The sequence below is a fragment of the Monomorium pharaonis genome, chromosome 8 (assembly GCF_013373865.1).
Source record: "Monomorium pharaonis isolate MP-MQ-018 chromosome 8, ASM1337386v2, whole genome shotgun sequence".
Taxonomy (NCBI): domain Eukaryota; kingdom Metazoa; phylum Arthropoda; class Insecta; order Hymenoptera; family Formicidae; genus Monomorium; species Monomorium pharaonis.
Genome location: NC_050474.1, coordinates 18,137,060 through 18,159,945, shown reverse-complemented (window position 1 = coordinate 18,159,945; position 22,886 = coordinate 18,137,060). Strand labels below are relative to the sequence as shown.

The 22,886-nt window shown below is 28.2% G+C and overlaps 1 protein-coding gene and 1 long non-coding RNA gene across 3 annotated transcripts; one reads left to right on the top strand and one right to left on the bottom strand.

Annotated features, from left to right (window-relative positions):
- The first annotated feature begins 315 nt into the window (after positions 1-315).
- On the top strand, positions 316-14,823 carry LOC105836325 (fatty acyl-CoA reductase wat). The gene is made up of 10 exons (XM_036291177.1): positions 316-1,092; positions 9,022-9,161; positions 9,255-9,377; positions 11,382-11,507; positions 12,045-12,190; positions 12,263-12,372; positions 13,083-13,278; positions 13,694-13,933; positions 14,068-14,325; positions 14,407-14,823. The coding sequence occupies exons 1-10, from the start codon at positions 1,008-1,010 to the stop codon at positions 14,495-14,497; spliced, it is 1,515 nt and encodes a 504-aa protein (XP_036147070.1). The 5' UTR covers positions 316-1,007; the 3' UTR covers positions 14,498-14,823.
- On the bottom strand, positions 14,815-21,754 carry LOC105828167. Of its 2 annotated transcripts, XR_004964364.1 has the most exons (5): positions 21,591-21,754; positions 21,108-21,289; positions 20,078-21,011; positions 19,088-19,318; positions 14,815-14,940 (listed from the first exon to the last, which is right to left on the bottom strand). It is a non-coding gene; the product is annotated as an uncharacterized LOC105828167 (long non-coding RNA). The 2 variants fall into 2 exon arrangements; XR_004964363.1 differs by having other exon boundaries at positions 20,078-21,289.
- Positions 21,755-22,886: the final 1,132 nt, after the last annotated feature.

Below are 22,886 nucleotides of genomic sequence, written 5' to 3'. Positions count from 1 at the left end.
CCCGTTTTGCGTGAAATTACCTAAGCAGTGTCCAGCAAATTGTTTTTGCTTTAATATAAATAAACTTCACAACATCAAAAACTACCTTTGCGGGAGGCGGTTTGTGCTCTCTATTCTTACTCCAAACTCTATATTTTCCCTTGCAATTTCGAAGTCTGGCTTAATACATGTATATCATTCTTCAGATAATAAAGAACTTTATTAAATAAGACGTAAAAATTTTTTTTAATTTTGATAAATATACAGATAAAAAATTATTTTTAATTATTTTATTTATTGCTATAACGAAATAAAAACTAGTATAAAATGTATGAAAATTCTTCAAAAAATATTTTTTAAAATTTTTTTATAAAAAAACTCAAAAAATACTAAATATTTTTTCATCAATGTAATCATCTTTACGTTTACTCTTCAGTGTAAACATACGTAAATTTTACACATTTTTTATCCAACTCCTAAAATATTCCAAGCTCAAGTTTAATTTTGCAGGCATTTTTGTTTAGTTTCTTATCTAGTTATTTCTTATCGAAACAGTAACATCTATCGCAAGTACATGATGCAATTATAATAATATTATGCAAAGATGCTAAATTAATCTCTTAAAATAATGGACACTTGGAACATTAAAACTGTTTCATTAAAATGTAAATTACTCTAAGAATTATTATTTTTAATTATATTTATATATAATTATTATTATTTTTCAACTTAATTAATGCAGTTAGATACATTGACATTGGTTAAAATATCTATAATGTAAAATTAAAAATGAAAATTTTTTTAATTATTATTAGATATTCAACAAAATCAAAAGGAGGGAGTTAAGTATTTCCAGGTTCCCCTACCAAACCATTTCATAGCATACGCTTATATATATATGGAACAAGACTTTCCTTATAAGTCTCAGTCTTCGGAGTTACTGCAAATCTAGTAAACATTTGCTGAAGAAAGTTTAAAAATCAATAAACAATAATAATTTTTTAATCTTAGTGTTAATTTTACGCATTATGATAAGTGAACAAAACATGGAAGCTGAAACACGTAGAACGCCGATACAGAATTTTTATGCCGGACAGTCGATCTTCATCACAGGTATTTATTTATCATGCAACTTACTAAACATGTGTGTTATGTAATATTCTTCATCTCTCAAAATCCCTGTTATTTTTGTAACCTTTATTTCAATTCCGAATTCCATGATGCGTCTATCATGCAAATTTACAAAACTTATTGTTTCTTTCTCATTCTTTAAAATTTCGTGCCGTCTTCTTATTCACTTCTGCTAAACATTACAATTCATTTCTAACTGGCATCCGTTTGTTATCACTTTCTCCCTTTTGCAATCTATTATTTTTTTATATATTTTTTATTTCAATTTAAATAAATTTTTAGCTTTTCTTTCCTGTATTATGTCTTATTGTAACGTAAAAAATATTTATTCTGTTTAAGTTTTTTAATTATAGCAGTTTGTAAACGCATTATAAATAATGTGTTTTAATTTTCTGTCAATCTAACAAATTCTGTTATCTGAAAATTGCGCATACATTCAATAAAATTCTATATATAATAATAATAATAATAATAATAATAATAATTATTATTATTATTATTATTATTATTATTATTATTATTATTATTATTATTATAGAAGATTTAAATATAGGGTAATTTGCTACAATTTTGCTAAAATTGCCAATGTTTTTCTGTTATGACAACTAAATTATAAATTTGTAATTTGTGATTATTGATACACATATATCTAATTTATTATAATTTATTATAATAAATTTTGCTAAATATGTATATATATGTATATATATGTGCGTGTACATATAAATATAAATTTAATATATTTATAGATGTTTTTTATACAATATATTATAATATATAACTTTTATATATAGAGAGGAGACACTGAATCATAAATCACGAGGTCATTGACCATTTAAAATAATTTAAAATGTTTACATTTATACAATTTATATTATATGAATGTATAATACACATAAAAAATATCAATTTTACTGCCAAAAAAAGCGATTAATTTTTTTTATAAGTAACAATTATTTTTAACAAAAAAATTTTTTATAACGATCTTATAATATACTTATTACAAATTTTAGAAAAACTTATATAGGGTAGTTTAAAATGTTTTCGGATTGACAAAGAAATTACATGATTTTTGGGAAAAATTCTTGTTTATTTCTCAACATAGTTTTCTTTCAACAAAATACACTTTGCAGAAACTCAATTGAATTGTGTTTAAACATGCCCAAGCACTCCTGAAAAATGTTTATTCGAACGCGTTTTTAATCGATTGTCAGCAAACGCTGCACCCATCGAGTTGAAAAGCTTTTCATATGCAAATGTTTGTGTAAAATGTTATTAACACGATGTATTGAGATGTTTGCAGTGTTAGCAAGCTCACGCACTTTTATTAGTTAATCATTTGACACAACATTATGGATTTTTGCAATAATTTCCTCAGTCAAGTTGTAGCGATTTTTGAACGACCAGAACGTTTATCGTCAAAAAATCACCAAACAATCACATTTGAACTTAGGAACCCATTTCTTTACTGTTAAAAACGATGATAACGAGTCTCCCAAAGAGAAATCAAGCTCGTTTTTTATTTTGGTTGGCGTTAAATCTTTCATAACAATGTATTTTATCACTACACTTAGTTTTATCTATTTTTCGAGAAGTACTACAACTTGATTGTTTAATTTGAGCATAATAAACAAACTACTAAACGTATCTGTCTGAAACATTACGGTAGGTCCTCTGAAGAATCAAACTTATAAAAAATTATAACCTGTATTTGATACTCCTGATATTTCGGTATTAGGCCGAGCATTTGTCAAACTATCGTTGTATACTAATAGAAAAATATATGATATTTGTGACTATAATAGCATAGTAAAATAATTATAATCAAAAATGTCATTTTTATATAGTAACTATTATAGTAACTATTACAATAACGTTAGTAATAATAGCTACACCTATTTATAATAACGCCATAAAAAGATTATACTTCTTTAAAATATACCACATAATTATTATTACTAATATTATTGTAATAATTACTATAAAAATTATATCCTTGACTACAATTATTTTCTTACGGAATTATGATCATAAATACAATACATTTTTTCTATCAGTGTATACACATTGATAAAAACGAGAATAAATTATGGTTAGTTAAGTTTATTAATAAAAATATTTTAGTTTGTTGTAAACAGAAATATTAATTATAATTTTATAATTTACATATTAATACGTCCCGTGGCACATGTACCGCTGATGGCACACGTTAAATTTTCCATTCAGACCACGTGTACTACATATAGTACATGCTAGCATATTTAGTTAAATGCGTTTAAAAAATATATTTTATAATAAGTTTAAAGCTGTAAAATATATTAGCATAAAAAAGAGACAACATAGAAAATTGCATGTACAAGCATAAATTACTTATTAATTAATGATATACTGAAATATTTTATAACAATATGTCAGTCTTTAGTCATCAAATGGCCTCAATAAAAGTCGAGCAAAAACAGCTTGGTGTGCAGAATGTGTTAACACTATTCTACATATGCAGAACACAAGTCGTAAATTCAGAAATAATTTTTACATCATAATAATAATACCTATTGTATTAGCTTAATGGCAATATCCGCATTTGCAACCTGCAACTCACGTTCTAAATCTTAAAAATGTAAAATGGGTAGTCTTTGAATTTTTTAACGTAGTAGATTTTTTTGAGAATTTATTATGTCATAATGTAATGTAACCCCTTATATAATTATTTGCTCTGAATTGTTACATGAAAATTATTTGACAAAATTAATTCATTATTATAATGCTCATGTTTAAAAACCACGAACTACAGGATGAAATCATTGGGCATGACCAAATTATATAAAATAATACATTTTTTGCAATTTGTTTAAACAATAATTGTTTAAAGATGATAAATAAATCATTTTTTAAACTTAAGTACAACAATCAATTCTACAGAAAGAATTACTAAAGAAACTAAAAAAATAACTTTTATAATGTTTATACAATAATTGTTTAAACAAATTTAAAAAATTTTGTTGTACTAATTTACATAATTTGGAGCCATGTCTTATTTTCAATAATTAGTTTTACGCTGTAGTTCGTGATTTATCCCATTAAGTACTCCCGCGGAGATCTGAAAAACTGATTAATTTTTACCAGGGTTGTCCATTAAATAATATTGCAAAGCTTAGCACTTTTATTAAAAATTAATTATTGCCTCACAAACTTTTTATAATATTACAAATTTTATATTATTGCATGAATTTCTTTTTTCTATATATATGACTTTGCTAACTTTTTTACTTCTTTTGATGATAGCGCAAAATAAATATTATCACATTTTGTGATATATTTTTTTAATTTAGCTTTTTCCATAAAAAATTATCATAAAAAATCTGCTTTGATTTAAAATTTTTATGCTTTATTTTGAAAGATTTATTTTGAGTTATTATTTTAAATGATGCACTCACGTAATAAATTTCATATCTCTGTAATTTTTACGATATCTAATTAAAAATTGTTTTAATATTTTGTATATAAATGTGACATGTTTTTTAACTTTTGTCATCTTGGTCGATGACATCTGTTGAGTTTTTGGCCAAAAATTCGCGTACAAGAGTCGATGTGTGCGACGATCCATAATCGTGACGCCAAATCCAGGCGTCAAATTATTTTTCCACAAGTCTGACCTTGTCCGGCGAACAATCTCATAGCGCCAAAATAATAATATTCTTTATTAATGGTTTGTCCGAAAGAATTTCTGTGTATACGATACGTACCTTCAATCGTAGACGTTGAAGGTCGACTAGAACGAGGCATTAACTACATCTTGGCTTTTTTTTAAACGCCTTATACCATTCATACACTTGTTATGTTTTCGACAGACGTGATTCACCAATCCAGGTAGAACACAGAATAACAACAACATCACAATGATGTCATTATGATTTTATTTGTTACTTATAAATATATAAAAAATGCTCTTACGACATCATCCTGATGTTATTAAGTGACAAATGACATCATTGTGACTTCCGTGTTTTACATGGGAAAAATCTTTGTACCATTTTCAATAATTTGACAGAAGAAATTTTGTTGGCAACACACAATTTAAGACAAATTCTTTTCTCGAAAAATTTACCCATTATAAAAATCGCAAAACACTCTTGAATTCGATGAACATAAACAGCTGCTGTAAACAAACTGATTGACAAATCGAGCCCAATTCTCTCTGCGATGGTAATTAGATACAGCGCTGCCAGCTTAGGCCACAAAAAAAATTGTTGATACCTTCATCGCGGGACTTTTAAATAACAAATTTTTGATACTTTTTTACAGAACGTGATATATTCTACATTACTGTCACATATTCTTTAATAAATAATATTTTTTTAACATAATTATATATTAAACATAACTAAATATAACTAAATATAATATCTTACTTAATTTAGAAGAACTTAAAAAAATTAATTACTTAGTCCTTAAAACTGGCATAGTCAATTTTACTGGCAGATTTCATACACATTCATAGTAAAGGAATTAATTATAAAACAAATTAATAAACAATTTAGTAATAAAATATATTTCTGTATATTAAACAACAAACTTTATAAAATAAAAAATTGAAAATGAGCACTTTGAAAATAAAAGCATTTTAAAGATAACCAATTTAATAAAAATAAACACATATGCACAATTTAGAAAATAGAAATAAATCTATTTAAGAAATAGACAATTTATCTGAAATAATATTATGTTATTAAAAAAACAAATTACACATTTATACGATCTGTTTTACAATCTGTTTAATAGAAAAATGTACCGATTTTGTTTCACGAACATTTTGTATTTTATATCGCATTATGAAAAAAAATATAAAAATTAAAACAGAACAATTTTAATATAATATAAACAGAACAATTTTAGAAAGCTACAAACATGTAAAACAATCTAATATTAATATAAGAATGTACTCACTATTGTATAAACTATGCAACTTGCAAAAGAAAATCATACAAATTTTATTCGTATTTTTAAATAATTTTGTTCTTGGTACATTTCATGTCGAAAAAAGCCACAAATGTATGAAGCAGTTTAATTTTTTAATTATGTAAACAGATTCTGTTTTTATCCGTATTAATATAGTACGATAGATTTAGTTTCCAAAAAATAAGAAGGTGCTTTTGAAAGACCTATGTCAATATTAATCTTTTCTTTATCACTTTTAGACCATAGCTTGAATGTATAACACACACTTTACCAAGCGTATGTACAAAGAAGGCAAACATAAAGAAGTAATCAATTTAAATTTATATTCTTAAGTTTTATTCTTGATCTTATTTATTCACTGCTTAATATTATTATTTATAAATTTTCAATTCTGTTAGTTATATTTAATAGTTATAGAATATATTTAATAGTTTTATATTCTATTATATTTTAGTTGTGTTTTAGTGCTATATGCTGCACCGTGTAAGTTAATTAAAACTTATTTTTAATCTTTGTCATTGTTATTTATTGAATAAAATTATTTTTGTGGTCCAAGGTGCCCTGGAAGAGTAAAACAATAAAATTCTTATTATTACAAGTACTTTTAAAAGTTTAAATTTATGATTTATGAGGTGCCCTGGTCTTTAATTTTATATACGCAATATACTTTTTTAATTTACAATTTATAGTACATAAAAACAATTTTTTTGTATATTTTTTGTGTATTTAATTTGAAGTTAAAAACAACAATTCTTGTAAGTCTTCTAAGGAAGATAAGAAATAAATTTTCTTAAAATTTGCAATATTTATTCTGATTCAATTCGAACAAAATTGAATACTTTATATCGGACAATGTTATCATGTTTTAGCATTCATGTTAAATACAAAATTATTTGTTTGTGATCTCATAACTAAATTCATCACGTTATAAATATTTAAAATAGCGTTATATGTACTCAGTAAACAATTTTTTATATAAAAAAATGTATATAATTATACATATACAAAATATGTTTACATATATGTATTTATACTTATAATTTTTTTGTAAAATTTCTATTTAATATAAAAAAATAGTTATACTGAAAAGACAAAACTAATCAAAAGATAATTTTTGCAGTTTTCTTTACAAAAAATTAAGTATTAAGAATGAGTGAAAATTGCTCATTTATTATATAACTATGCCCTGCCAAGCGTTGCTCTCTATTCTTATGCTACGTTTTTTTTCAAATTTTCTTTGCTTTCGTTGTTTAACTTTCAAGAGCCTTGCTTTACTGTTGCTCTTTTTATTTTATTTTGAATAAGCATTTATCTATCTTTAGTAAATCTAATATTCATTTATTTATGTATTTCCAACTTTTTTTTCTAAAAGCTGCCATGGATTTAATAGAAATCCATTCAAAAGACTGTTTTAAATAAGTTCCTTTTTTTCAATAAAATAAAAGCCATCTTTATTTTTCTTATTACCTTAATTTAAACACAATAGAAACATTCTTTGCCTCTCTCGATCTCTCCCGTCTCTCCCCGTCTCTCCTGGTCTCTCCCGGTCTCTCCCCGTCTCTCCCGATCTCTCCCCGTCTCTTCTGGTCTCTCCCAATCTCTCCCCGTCTCTCCCGGTCTCTCTGCGTTTATCTCCGTCTCTCCCGGTCTCTCCTCGTCTCTCCCGGTCTCTCCCGGTCTCTCCCGGTCTCTCCCGTCTCTCCCGGTCTCTCCCGGTCTCTCCCGTCTCTCCCGGTCTCTCCCCGTTTCTCTCCGTCTCTCCCCGTCTCTCCTCGTCTCAATGTGTCAAAATTTTAATAATATTAATAAAAAACGATTTTTACACTTGAATTATGGCCATCATTTTTTAAACACCCGGTATATCCAAAATCAAACCCCATAAGAACACTCCCGTTTTCGAATGCAACATTGTGTCAAAATTTCAAATCCTGCCATTGATTCTAAATTGTCATATACATGCTAAAATAAACATTTTCAAATTAAAGGCCTGCATTTATGACCAGTAATAAATCTAATATTTATTTATTCACGTACTTCTAACTAAATTCAATACAACGTTATGTCAAAATTACAAAAAAATATTATTTAAAAAATATTGTTTAAAATTAAATTATGGCCATCATTTTTGAAACACCAAGTATATCCAAAATCAGACCCCATAACAACACTCACGGTTACGAATGCAACGTTGTGTCAAAATTTCAAAGCAATCGATGAAAAACTTACGGAGATCTTAGATGACAAACAAACATTTACATTTTTATTTATATACATAGATCACATATTCTTTGAAACATACATATATAATTATACACAATTATAAGAAATATATTTAGAAAATAGATTACAGACACGTAGATTACAAACATGCATTAATAATGTTTTCTTAAATTTCCAATTCGTACGTCAATATTGCACTTGTAAAATTTGTAAAAGAAGTCACCTATATCTTGTTTAACTGACTTATACCGGGATTATTTTTTCTTGGAACGATTTCGATACCTTAATCTTGCTCTTCCAGTTTCAATTGCTTCCAATAACCTTCTTTAGTAAAACATATTTATAATAACTTTTATAAAAACGTTTTTTAATATTTTCAAGGACGGAAAACAGGTTTCCAAAACTGTTAAAAAAAAGTTTTTTTTACAAAGGTAGACTACAACTTGTTGTTCCTATGCACAAATATAAGAAAAGACAAATTTTTTTAAAAACACATGCAGAATCTTAACGTACAAGAAATTACACAAAAATTAAATATTTTTGATCACTTCTAATGTAAAAGAACTATTCAAAGAATATTTTCAGATTAAATTAGAATGTTCTAAATATAAAATGGTTTTGAATTCTCAAAAGACATTCTTACGTACTATGTAGTCATACACACACACACGCGCGCGCGCGCGCGCGTACATGTGTATGTGTGCGTGTATAATTTACGCTTTATTTATTTTTTAGGAGGTACCGGATTTCTTGGAAAAGTTTTAATTGAAAAACTATTACGAAGTTGTGCCGATATTTCCACGATATATCTGCTGATACGATCAAAAAAAGATAAATGCCCCAACAGTCGACTAGACGAAATATTCGAAAAACCTGTAAGTATCTAGAAAACAATATCAAATTAATATGATGTATATCGCAATGTGTATTTGTAAACTTATCATATAAGATATGTGTAATCTGTGTAGCTTTACAATCAAGTAAAAAAGGAAGTACCCAATTTCCGCCAAAAAGTCGTCCCGGTTATAGGCGATTTAAATGTCAAAGACTTTGGATTATCAGCAAATGACAAGAACATGCTAATAAATGAAGTATTTAATTCAAATTACTCTAATTATTTTCTTATCTGTACTATAATATTTTAACACAACCAAAATTATTGCATATTTAAACGAGAGGTTTTATACATACTACTGTGATTAAAAAATAAGGTGAATTTTCATTTAAACTTTGCGAGCACTATAAAATCATGAAATTATTTTTTTTTTTTTTTTGGTGGGTTAGTAGTGCTGTCTTTGACATCTATGCAGCGTTTCATGTCAATATATTCAATTGCTGCAGAGCTACACGTGTTTTTGCAAACATACAAAAATGAATTTTTCGATTTTTACTATGTCTGATTTTGTTGAGCAAAGAATTTGCATTAAATTTTATTTACAGAATGAATATTCTGCCGCGGAAACGTTGAAGATATTACAGGACGAAATTGAGTGTTTTTGGAACGAATCGAGATTTGACGCATTTGAGGCACAAAACATCTTTAAAAATGGTTTGGGTTGATTCAAATGAAATGGCCGCAGCATTTCCATACCACTTGTAAACATTTTTTTGCGACATAGTCTTATCATCAAGGCCTTCTGCAACATCCTCAACGTTTCCGCGGCAGAATATTCATTCCGCAAACAAAATTTAACGCAAATTCTTTGCTCAACAAAATCAGACATAGTAAAAATCGAAAAACTCACTTTTGTATGTTTACAAAAACACGTGTAGCTTTGCAGCAATTGAATATATTGACATGAAACTCTGCATAGATGTCAAAGACAGTACTACCAACACACAAAAATAATAATTTCATGATTTTATAGTACCCGCAAAGTTTAAATAAAAAATTTACCTTGTTTTTATCACAGTAGTAGAGGAAGATCGCCAATACTGATATTTCAGTGAGATATGCTCTCCGAAAAAATATTGAATTGATGTCAAGTTGATGTATTTTTGATGCAAAAAACATTGATGTTATTTCAATGAATCATTTTATCATTTCTCAATGGAATAAGCTTTTAAAGACATTCTTTTATTTCTCGAAAACTAAACATTGCATTGTATTATTAATACTGACAAAAACATGATTTAGTTAGAGATATAAAAAATTTAAAGTTTATGTACATTTACTCACATATTTATGGAGCTCTTTTGCTAAAATAATTTCTTCAAAAATTAAAATAAAATTTGTATTATTTTTTGCAAGTTATATAGATTAAAAAATAGAGAATACGTTATTAATTATATTATATTATTATTAATTATATTATATTATTTTTAATTTTTATAATTTCTTAAACTACTTTGTTAATATTTTTCTCTTTTGTATTTTTTTATAACGTATGGTATAAAATATAAAATTATTGTAGAATGTAAACTGTATTCCTCTTACTGAAAACAAATTATAAGCTATATAATCTGTTTTGTTCATAACATAATTTCAAATAAATTGTTTATTTCTCAAATAAATACAAAAGAAAAATTGTGTATTGATGATCTTCCTTTATCTAACCATAATCTAATTATAAATCATAATCTAATTGTAATTTAGTTACAGTGCAACCTCTCTAAATTTCCGCGATTGGATCGGAGGAGAATACCTTTCCATGAATTGAAGGCTCCCCACTAATTCGATACTGCCGCCGCGCCGCGTCGTGGAAAAATTCACCTTCCTCTCAATAGGGCCGGCCGTAATTTTAAAATATTTATAGTTTTAAAATACAAATATGCAAGTTTAAAAGTTAGTTCTCAATTTTATTAATGTACGTTATTTAACAATTATTTAAATATATTAATAATTAATAAATAATTAAACATTATATGATGTAAAAAATGAGAGGGTCGTGCTTGAAACTTGAGTTCGAGTAGAAAGGTGATACAGTGGGAGATCGTATACAGCGAAGCGGGAAAGCGGGCTTATTCAGAGGGACCGTACTGAGAGGTTGCACTGTATAAATTAACGTAGTTAAAAATTAATAAACTTTTTTTTTCGTTTACCTAATTTTTTAACTGAAAACATTATAGTGCAATATTTATAATATAATATATAGGTATCCATAATTTTTCATATGGCAGCGAATGTACGTTTTAACGAAGAAATCAAAGTTTCTACGGCAGCAAACATTAACGCTACTGCTACCATCTTGAAGCTTGCAAAACATATGATAAATTTAAAGGTAATTCTTTGGATAATTACATATCAATACTAAGAGAAAAAAATATCGTTTGGTTAACCATAATCTCACTATATTTTATAATTAACTTTTGCCTCAAACATATTTTTATTTTAAACATTTAGAATTTAGAATTTTATATATTTGATCATGTTCAATTAGATTTATTTTTGTTTATTCTTAATTATATATATCACATCTACAAGTTGTGCCACTGTTACCTCATTGTATTATGATTGTAATATAATCTGAGCCTGTCCATCCAGCTAGGAAACCGACCAAGAGAATTCAGCTCTGCTCGAAAATAAAATTATCTTTTTCTAATTTTTTATTAACATTTAAACACTACAAAAATAATTCTTTTTAATAACATTTAAATACTATAAAATAATATTCTGAACTATTGTTTACTAGTTCCAAATATCATACATTTTTTCTTCAATGAATAACAATAATTCTTAACAAAAGTTATTGGTATTAGTACGTTTATTTATTTTTAAAAAATTAAAAGATTGAATTTAACGATTCTTTATCCTACAGTCACTTATTCATGTGTCAACCGTATATGCGAATTGCTATGTGGACCATATTGAAGAACGATTTTACTCATATCCTATTAATTACAAAAATCTTATTACGTTTACACGTAATTTACCTGAAAATATAATCAAGAAAAAAATAACTAGGTATGTGTAATATGCAGTATAATAAAATAATGAAATGTATTAATATAGATAATTAAATTATTATTTGAGTAGAATTATATCACAATGGCCGAATATTTATACATTTACAAAAGCAATGGCGGAAGGACTTCTCAGAGACGAAAGCGGAGATTTACCAATTGGAATATTTCGGCCTGCAATAGGTAACAAAATAATTATAAAAACTAACAGATTCTTTAAAAGTTTATTAACCCATTAAGATTAACGGCTAAACCCGCAAGAGTAGCTACATAATAATAGTCAGAAAAAGAAAAAGAGTATAAAGAACATATCTGACATAAAAAGCACTTTGCAAAAATTAGTTTTGCAATTGCTATAAACAAATTATTAAACATTGTAAAAAAAATTACGCTAATTGATTTATTAAAGAGACATGCACAACTTTTCTTCATATTATTCTCGGTTTATCCAGAATAATATTAAACAATATAAAAAATAAATATATATAATTGAAATTAGTTTCTGTTCAATAACTGGGATAGTAATAAGATTAAATATGTCAAAAATTTTTTTTGCTTGGTATCAGAAATCCTTTCTGAGAGAGGTGTACTAAATATAATTTTTCTATTAATTTTTTTAGCTTGTATAAATTCCGCGCCGACAATTTTGTCAGTCCTGAAAGACATTATAAAAATATTTAAATATATTTATGTAAAAAAAGCTTTAAACATAAAGGAATATTGACAACAATTATAATTAAAAACCAAACTAATAAAACGAGCAATTATGTTATTTAATATTATTTTATTACTTTACTATCATATAGAATCAATCCTTAAAATTTTCTCCTATCTTTTGTTAAACACTTTTCATATATAAATCTACAAGAAAAAATAATTAAGATTTCTTAAAGTTTTGTCTAGTGCCAGTGAGCCACTCGTTGGATGGATCGACAATATGTATGGACCACTTGGCATTGTCGTAGCTTCACTACTTGGCTTAGCAAGATTTCAACGTTGTGATCCCAGTGTCAAGGCAAATATAGTACCAGTCGATTTCACCGCAAATGCATTAATTGCTAGTGCTTATGACGTCCATAACCAATCAAGGTATAACCATGTACTTAACAATGCCACTACTTTACGCATCAATCAATGCAATTAATTTATATACAATCTTACTTTTATTATTTTAATTATTGCCACAGACAATAATAGACTATAATATAATATTAATTTTACACATAATTTTTTTATTATAACTTTTTATTTATTATTGCATATTTATTTATATGTAAATGTTTATAATACATAATAATAACAATAATAATACATAGAGTAATCGAGCAAAACATTTTATTAAAATAAAATTGATAATAAACTTTTGTTATCATATCAAGATGTATACTTAAATATCTTAAATATTAAGGTATTACTATAATTTGTGAATATTTATGTAATTGTAACACCGATACATAAAAAAAATATAATACATAATTTAACTAAATTTTAATTGGTTTTTTAGGAGAGGCAGAGATATGTTAATTTATAATTTTGTATCACCAATTGATGGGCCTACTTGGAAGGAATATACTCACACATTTCTCGACATAAGTAAAACATATCCCTTGAGAAATGCCATGTACATACCCATAATGATTCACTTACAATATAAAGCATCCTATAAAATTTGTACTTGGCTCTGTCACTTTCTTCCGGCTTTATTTATGGATATTGCAAGCATCTGTATAAATCGTAGTCCGAGGTATCAGAAATATAAATATTATATATATTTAATAGATTAATAATTATGTATACTTCTAATAGTTTATATCTATCTAATTAAATAAAATCACATTTATAATATAAAAAGTTTTAGTAATTTCTCATGTATTTCAGTATGTGCAAGTTGTATGCAAAGATTGACAAATTTTCCAAAGCAATCGAACCTTTTTGTAATAAAGAGTGGACTTATTCTACTGACAATATTCATGCAATGTGGGATCGTCTCAATGAAAAGGATCAACAATTATTTAAGTTTAACATGATAGAATTTAACTGGACAAAATATTTTATTGATCATTATCAGGGCTTACGCCTCTACATAGTCAAGGATGATGAGAATACTTTAGAAATCAGCCGTATTAAATATAAAAGGTAACGAATAATTTTTTTTTAATTTTCAATTACTTTTTTTAGTTTAAATTTATTGTATGTAAACAAAACTTTTAATTTCAGATTTTATTGGATACACCAAATGATAAAAGTTGTATTTGTTTTTGCTGTCTTTTGGATTATATTAATTATATTTAAGAATTTGTTTATATAATGTTAATATTAAGATATTTATTATCTTATCACCTTGTTTTACATTTGCTTCATGACACATGTAATACATTTATCATCTATGCATTCTCTTTTCTTCTGCAATTGCAATAATTTAATAAAATAGTAAAATTATAAGTTAGCTATTAGATTAATATGTGAATAACATAGGAAATCAGCTTTCAGTTAAAGCAGATTTTGATATTTAATCTCTCGCAGACTAACCTGGATCTTATCGACGATTTTTTAATTCTAAATTATTAGATGGATGTTACATAGAAAAGATCGACTTTTGTAATTGTTAATAATAAAAATTTATCAGTAGAATTACGTCATATTTCGTTCCTTATTGAAGAATTCCAAATAGCCAAGTTTGTTGAAAACTGATTATGCCAATTGTCTGCCGTTAACCGTTGTCAAGCAAAACGGCTGACAAATTGCAGAAATCTGTAATATTAAAAGGTGTTGACAAATTGCGCGAACAAAGATATAACAAAGCCTGTTGATCATGCTATGCGAACAGATTGATGTCAGTGATCGAACGAGGTTTGCACTTTTTGCTATTAATCTACAATCAGATTGCTCGCACGTGCAGATTTTACTCGATTCCTGCCATCAGTCTGCTATCAAATTCTGTGAGCAATTCTATAAATTGTATAAGTATTTTGCTGAAATAATAAATGCCAATCAATTTTTATTTTGTTATCAACTTCTGAGAAAATCTGTTGCCGATGTCCGTTAACACATGGCACGCATTTTGCTCACAGGGATACTATTAGCTTTGTGAAAAAATTATTGGAACTAATAATACAACTATACAACATTGAATGAGTAGTTTTCCAATAATTTCCAATAGTTTTTTCCGCAATTTTAATAGTATTTTTGATAGGGGTGTTACGTATAGTGACAAGTAAAAGCTAGAACGGTAAATTTGTTTTTTTTTATCTCTAATATCACACTGGATTATATAATATAAATGTACCCCATTCCGTTCTAAGTGTTCTGCATTGAACAAATGGACTGAAATCAATATTGTGCTACGTGAATCTCTTCGTGTTTTCGTGACTATGACAATGGTATAATCCTCAATAATATTAATTAATATTAAAAATAACTTTAAAAATTAATTTAAACAAAATAAAGTTTGAAAAAATCAAAAAATAAAATTTTTTTATCTATTGTATTTTCGTCAATTTTTAATAAATTAAAAAAATAAAACAATTTTGAAAAGGTAAACGATAAATCTAGAACCGGAATAAAATTAATTTTAGGTATTGTTTAAAAAGTATAATTATTTGATTAAATAAAAGTAAACAACAAACAATGATTTAAGAAGAAGGAAAAAAATAAGTACAAACACAATCAATCTTTTCTATTGTGCTATAAAACTGTAAAAAAATGTTTATTTTTTAATTACAGAATACATTACTAAAGTAAAAAAATTATTAAAATATTTTCTTGACTCCAAGCTGCATGATTCCTCACACTGTATGATCTTGTGGTTTCACACGTAGGAACGTTGCAGCTCGCGCAAATGTAGTTTAATACCTCTCTCTCTATAGCGAGTGCCCGTCTGAAGAAAACACCAATACAAAAAACAATGTTTTGCATGGCGGTATCAGAGATGTATACACAAACGTCAGACTGAGGTGTAAATGTACCCCACTTTCACTTTACGTTTGTACCGCTCGGAAGTTAATAGCGCTAGCTAACGCTTCTAATAGCTCTGCATCTTAGATGTCTAAGAGATGTCCACTAAAAGTTCTAAATTTCCATGATAGACGTCCAATGGACGTCTATTGGAGGTTTCATTTCTATGTAGGCGATTAGTTACCAACCGCGTAGACTTTCATATTCAGATAAACAGAAATTGCAGGAGATTTTATATAATTTATTAAAAGAAAATATCATTAGACCGAGCAATTCTCTCTATGCAAGTCCTATTATACTTTCATAAAAAGAATAGAGAGTTACGTCTTTGCGTTGACAATCGCGAGCGGAGAGACGGGGAGAGACGGGGAGAGATCAAGAGAGACCAAGAGAGACCGGGAGAGACCGGGAAAGACTGGGAGAGACGGAGAGAGAGAGAGAGAGTGAGAGAGAGGGGGGGAGAGAAGTGCGTGCATCTGTGCGTGTGTATGTACACTGTGAAGTATTTTACTCAAACGAAAGATTTTCGAAAGTTAGTTTTCTCTATTGATTATTTTTTATTTGGTTATTTTTTAAATTTATTAATTTCTATATGTGCACGCGTACGTGTGCATGCATATGTCACAATATTATTTTATAACTAGCAATAATAGTTAATTAATTAATGTATATAAAATATTTCCAAGTAGTTCCAAAAAATGTTGATCTTATTTTATATAGAAAGATACATGTAATGTCAAAGTATTTAATAATTTATTAACAATTGTAACTTTTTTGTACATTGTGAGGTATCTTACTCGAACAAAAGATTTTCGAAAGTTAGTTTTCTGTATTGATTTTTGCAAAAGATGTTGATTTCATTTTATATGGAAAGGTACACATATAATCAAAGTCAAAGTATTTAATAATTTATTAACAATTGTAATTTTGTTTTTCAAATTATGTCGTCAATCTCTAATGCTAATTAAAGAAAAAAAAACAAGAAAAAGAAGAAGAATCAGAGCTGACAACATTTCGTTACATTTCAGTGTCAATATCATATTACTTTAAAGATTTATGTATGTTGTGTATATTGTATTTCTTTTTTCCTTTTTTTATGTGTATAATATTTTTAAAAAAGAAAGAAAATTAGATAATAAATTAATGTATGTAAGTATGCTTTCTCTCTCTCTTTCTCTCTCTCTCTCTCTCTCTCTCTCTCTCTCTCTCTCTTTCTTTTTCCTTTTTTTGTATATAATTATTTATTTATATAATTATTATTGCAATTGTTATTTTTAAGAAGTAAAAAACTAAATAGCGCGCGCATAGCGCGTGCCTGTATTGTTTTAGTACTATATAAATTCTTAATTGCAATCTATTCGAGAAAAAATTGCTATAATATAATTATACATAAATATAAATAATTAGATATAAAAAAATCTAATAACATATATAACTTTATGTGATTACATATGTATAATAATATTAGTATTTCGGCCCGATGTAATATTATCTTTCGTAATTACATTTGTACAGAATTTGAATTTTTGAAATAGCGGATTAAATGTAAAACAGTCCGAAAACAATTTTAGTAAAATTATAACAATCTTTTTATTTTCAGGCCATTTCGCTATTATAAGATTATATCGCGCTATTTTTCGAATCTAATTATATGTATATCGTCGTTTACAAATAAAAGAAATTAATTTAAAAGCCATTTAAAGGAATCTTAATCTGGAAGGCCAATTGTATAGTGCAAGCATTGTAGATTGAAAGAAAATCTAAAATTTCATTAAAATGTTAATACTTAAAGCTTTAAAAGCGTTTTTCTAAAAACTACATTTTTCTAGCTGGCCATACTCCTATTAGGTCCCACAATTTTTATCTAATTTGTTTGACATTTTAAACTCTAGCTTAAAAATGACATTGTCCAGTGAACTACGTGGAATTTTTTCGATAAATTAAAATTTATCAATTTTATAAACGTTTTTCGGTCGATTTTTTTGTGAAAAAAAATTGTTTTGTTTTTTATTTCACTGCTATTTTTACAAAATCACAATTTTTTAAAAAACCCACGTAGTTCACTAGTTATTATCATGTATTTTAATATTCTTTATAAATTTTTATCCTATGTGCAAATTTAAAACAGAAAAAGATACGGCCATGGAGGTACCTCGAAAAAGTTGAAGTTACGTGCAAGTATGTGCTGATATGCCGCCATTTTGTTAATAAAAAAATGTTTTATACTCTTTAAGAAATTTACTATCATATATAATAAACCAAATTTCAATATATTTATTTATTTTGGAAAAAAAATTTAAGAAATTAACCCTTTATTTCAAGCTCATAATATGATATTACCCCTTATTATGTTATTTGAAAGCTATTTCAAGCTCTTCAAATTATATTAATGTTAAAAAATTAATACTCGACATATTTCTTAAAATGAGGTAAAGAATAGACACCTATAGAACTTCCGACTACTTGCAAAAAGCAGCTTTTAAGACGACAAAACGAACACGAATAACCAGTGGCTATGTTATAACATCTAAACAATATATAAAAAAGTAATTGAGACTGTTATCCCCAAAACTCAACCCAAAGTATATGAATTATCACGAATTCCGTAACTCCATGTCTAGTCCATAACCGCCTTCTCTCCTCTATATAAATTTTAAAACATTTTAAGATTTTCCATTCCATGTATGATTTTCGAAAAAAAACTGAAAATTTAAGATCCTTAAAAAAATCCTTATAAATTTAAAAGATAAAAAATTCTTTAAACTACTACGAGATATATTACGAAAATTTCTTTCATGAGCAGTAATATACTTTTCTACATCTATCTATAAACAGTACTAATCCAAAAGCACGTGACAATCGCCACACTGACCGTCGTAATCTACTTGAATCAATGCCATGCGAAACTTTGTTGGGATTCGAATCGAAAACATTCATGACCTACCTCGACCGCAGCTTTACATTGTTTGCGATGTCAAAGAGTCAGCAGCCACACACCAAGAATTCTGGCGCCACGCCAGACACGCGGAAAAATAGGTTATCGATCAGCCTTCTTGGTTTAGTAAACCTTCTCTACTCATACCTCTGAAATCCGGAGAGAAGACGCAGAGGAAAGAGTTAGAGATCCGTGTCTGAGAGAAATCTCGTGCACGTAGCTGATGCTACGCCCTTGCTCCTTGGGGATAAAGTTGTTATATACAGGGTGTCCCAGAAAAGAAAATAGAAAAAATATTCTTGAAAGCAAAACAATGTTAATACTAAGTTGAAAAGATTAAGTTTCTTGACTTAAAAACAAAATCAATGTTTGCATTATTTTTTAGTAAATTTACAGCCTCCTTTTCGGAACGTTGACCCGTCTCAAGTCTGATAAAGCGCGTTTGATTTGCAACACGAGCCTCTGTATGTTTACTCGCAAGAGTAAGGTATATATAAAACTTCTTTTCATACTCCCCTTATAATATATCTTTAGTTTATCCCTTAGCGCGAGCGCAAGAGCGCTCTCTCAAGTAAAATAAAAATATCGTAGATTTGGACGGACAACAGAACGAAATATAAAATATTTTGTTTAAATTATTATGTAAATATGTTTTCTTATAATATATATTTGCAACGATCGGAAAATTTTTTAGTAAAAATTATTATGTAAGCAGCACACATACACACACACACACGCGCGCGCGCGCGCACGCGCGCGTGTTGGTGTGTGCTGCTTACATAATAATTATTTCGCATCAAATCATTATAGTTTACACTATTTATGATATAATTCTTTAAAATGTTTTCTTATGATCCGTGACTATTATCATATATAATATAATTTTTAATATAAAACTTTCTCCGTGTATTTCTTCATAAACAAATAGAACTACAAATAAATAGAATGCAATAAAAAAATTCAATTTTTATAATATTATTCTCTCTAATAAAAACGCACTTTTATTACCCATCCTTGATATCCTTGATATTTAAATTTTTATCTCCTTTGAGAGACTGCTATTAAATTTACGGGAAAACTTCAAAGTTGGAAGGTACTTTCGAAGCAAAACAGTGTTTCGTTCTAAGGTAAAGGTACACGGTACGCGAAACACAATTTGCGTTACAATTAAGATAAACGTCGGGAGTTGCCGTGCAAATACACCTTTATAATCTCTGTGTACCGTTTTATTAATAATTCAGGGTCACGGGGAAAATCGCTTGGGAAAATCACCGGCGCTTCTTAGAGCATGTGTGACACAGGTTTGCTCTCGCATTGCGCGAGTTTCCAGAAGAAACTGCCGCACCGCGATCTTTCATCGCCATTAAGACGTTCGTCACTTTTTCCGGCGTCATTTTCTGGTAGAATGCATCCAGCCTCCGGTTTAACGGGACCCGTTCGACCCGCTGTGCGAAAAGTATTAAAAAGTCGTTAACGAACATTAAATTAAATACTGAATGGACGAATACTGAATGCGAAACCCGATACGCTGTGCATTCTACATACCGGTATCGCCCACGGCTAGTTCGCGCACGGGAAAATAATTTCGCCGTGTAACTTGGAAAATTGTTTCGACGCGCACTGTTAGCTGGTAAATTCTGCTACTGCTTAATTACTATTTTGAAATTTCATCGAATTTTTCCAAGACAAAACAAAAATCTATATTTGTTGTCCTGATTCCCTCGTTTCCCCATTTGTCTTGTCAAGCACGATCGTCGACTTTGACGATTCGCAATTTTGCTAAAGCAGCCTTTACGAAAAACAAAGTAACATCTCCAGAAAGACGTCTTCTTTCCTCCATTCTTCCTCATTCGCTTCAATGTAACATGATATTGTTAAACTATCGATTAGCTTCTCTTTATATAGATTTCCTTGGCTCCCACGTTAATCACAACTTGTAAAGAAACACGCAAGTTTAATGAGAGCTTTGGATGAGTCTATGTTGTGGTACGGATCAGAACAAGAATATATTTTTTATAAATTCTCTTACGTGCATTTAAAAGAGGAGGAGAGGGATGAAACACATCTTATCCTTGTTAACGTAACATAAGTGCTGGCTTCTAATTATATCTGTCAGCGTCTGACTTTGACCGAAGTCTAATTAAGACCCGTTTCTATCACCGTAGATTTATTTTAATCTCAGTATAACTTATGTATTATGTTGCTCTAGTTCTGAAAATTAGAAAAAGATAAAGAGTAAGTTAAATCAAGGTTAAAGTTAATTTACGTTGACAAAAACGAGCCTAAGTTAAACGGGGATTAACTTTATTTCAAGTAATATTTGTATTAATTTATTAATAATATAGAATTGCTAACTTTAGCTGTTGTTTGACACGTCGAGGAAAACTGATGAGGAGAACTAATAATTTGCGACGAAGCATCAAATAATTAAGCATTCCGCCGCGCCGGAGGCAATTCTGTCGGTTGATTTAAGCGATTAAGCTGATCTGGCTGAAGTGGTTTTAAGACTCACCGAGCATCGACATCGTACCGCTGGTATCGAGGGGCAACGCTTTTAAAGTGCCGATAAATGGAAATTGCATTTCAGGCACGTAACGCCAATACATCTGTTATGCGGCCTGATACCGTTAAACATTCACAGCGTTCTACAAGCTTCCGCCGGATATATGCTGATACATGAACGACGGTCGGAAAGAAGATATGCATACGGAATGATCTATTATCGTTGACGACGTAACGCCGGGATTTTTCCGCATACTCGTATTTATAGCATCGCTTCAGCTGCTAGCATATTTGTAGCAACATAAGAAATGTTTCTAAAACAGATCCCTTTTCAACTTCCACCATTTGTAGCTAATATTTTGTCGAATTTTTAATTCAAATTTAAACGAATTTATTTTTATCTCTTTTATTTAGAATTATATATTATTTATTTATATTTGATTACATGTAGATTTTTCTCTACCGATAAAATTTCTAAAACATTAATTAACGAATAAGCACGGTATCATATAATAATCGTACTCCTATTAACACTTATTAATTTTATTTCAAAAATATCTTCTTTTAATTGCGAGAATTTAGCAGTCATAAGTACATAATTTCACACAAAAATTGTAGAAATTGTTGTACGTAAAAATACTTCTTATCTGGTTAAAAATATTTTATGTATAAATAAGCGTTATCATGAAAAATAACGAAAATAGAAACACTAGATTCTAGGTTTAGATGGAAAAACCAATGCAAATTTTCTCATAAGTATATATAATTTTATATATAATTATTTATATATAATTTTTATTTATAACAAATTTTTTCCAAGGAATTAAACTTTTTTTAATAGATCGTTTGCCTAAATAATTTTTACTCTACTAGTACATCCTAAATAATAAATACTATGAGAGAATATAAATGTATTTCTCTTCTCGATTCTCTTCTTGAGCTCGCAACGATAATGATGATGCAGCCATTCTTTAGGTCACCGTTTGTAGCCTCTTGCTACAATTGTGCAAACAGAATATAACATCATTACATCGGGGAGCAGAAAGGTTTCGCAACAATGTCTCATCACAAAAGTTTCGCAAAAACTTTGTTGGTAATAACAGCGCAACAGTTTATATTATTTCATCGAGCCGAGTGTACCGCAAATTCTCCAAGTATAATAACGCGCGCGATTGCCCGAGGCTAATTAGCTCACCTCGACGTAATTCGTGACGCGACTGACGCCACAAGTGATACTGCATGGCGACCAATTTGTCCAACGTTATCACACAATCTACGGGAGAAATTGAAGAGTTCAACGAATCCG

Coding starts and splice junctions, on each gene's coding strand:
- LOC105836325 (XM_036291177.1), top strand. CDS start 1,008: ATGATAAGTGAACAAAACATGGAAGCTGAAACACGTAGAACGCCGATA. Junction 1,093..9,021: donor ACAGTCGATCTTCATCACAG/GTATTTATTTAT, acceptor TTTATTTTTTAG/GAGGTACCGGATTTCTTGGA. Junction 9,378..11,381: donor AGAACATGCTAATAAATGAA/GTATTTAATTCA, acceptor TATAATATATAG/GTATCCATAATTTTTCATAT.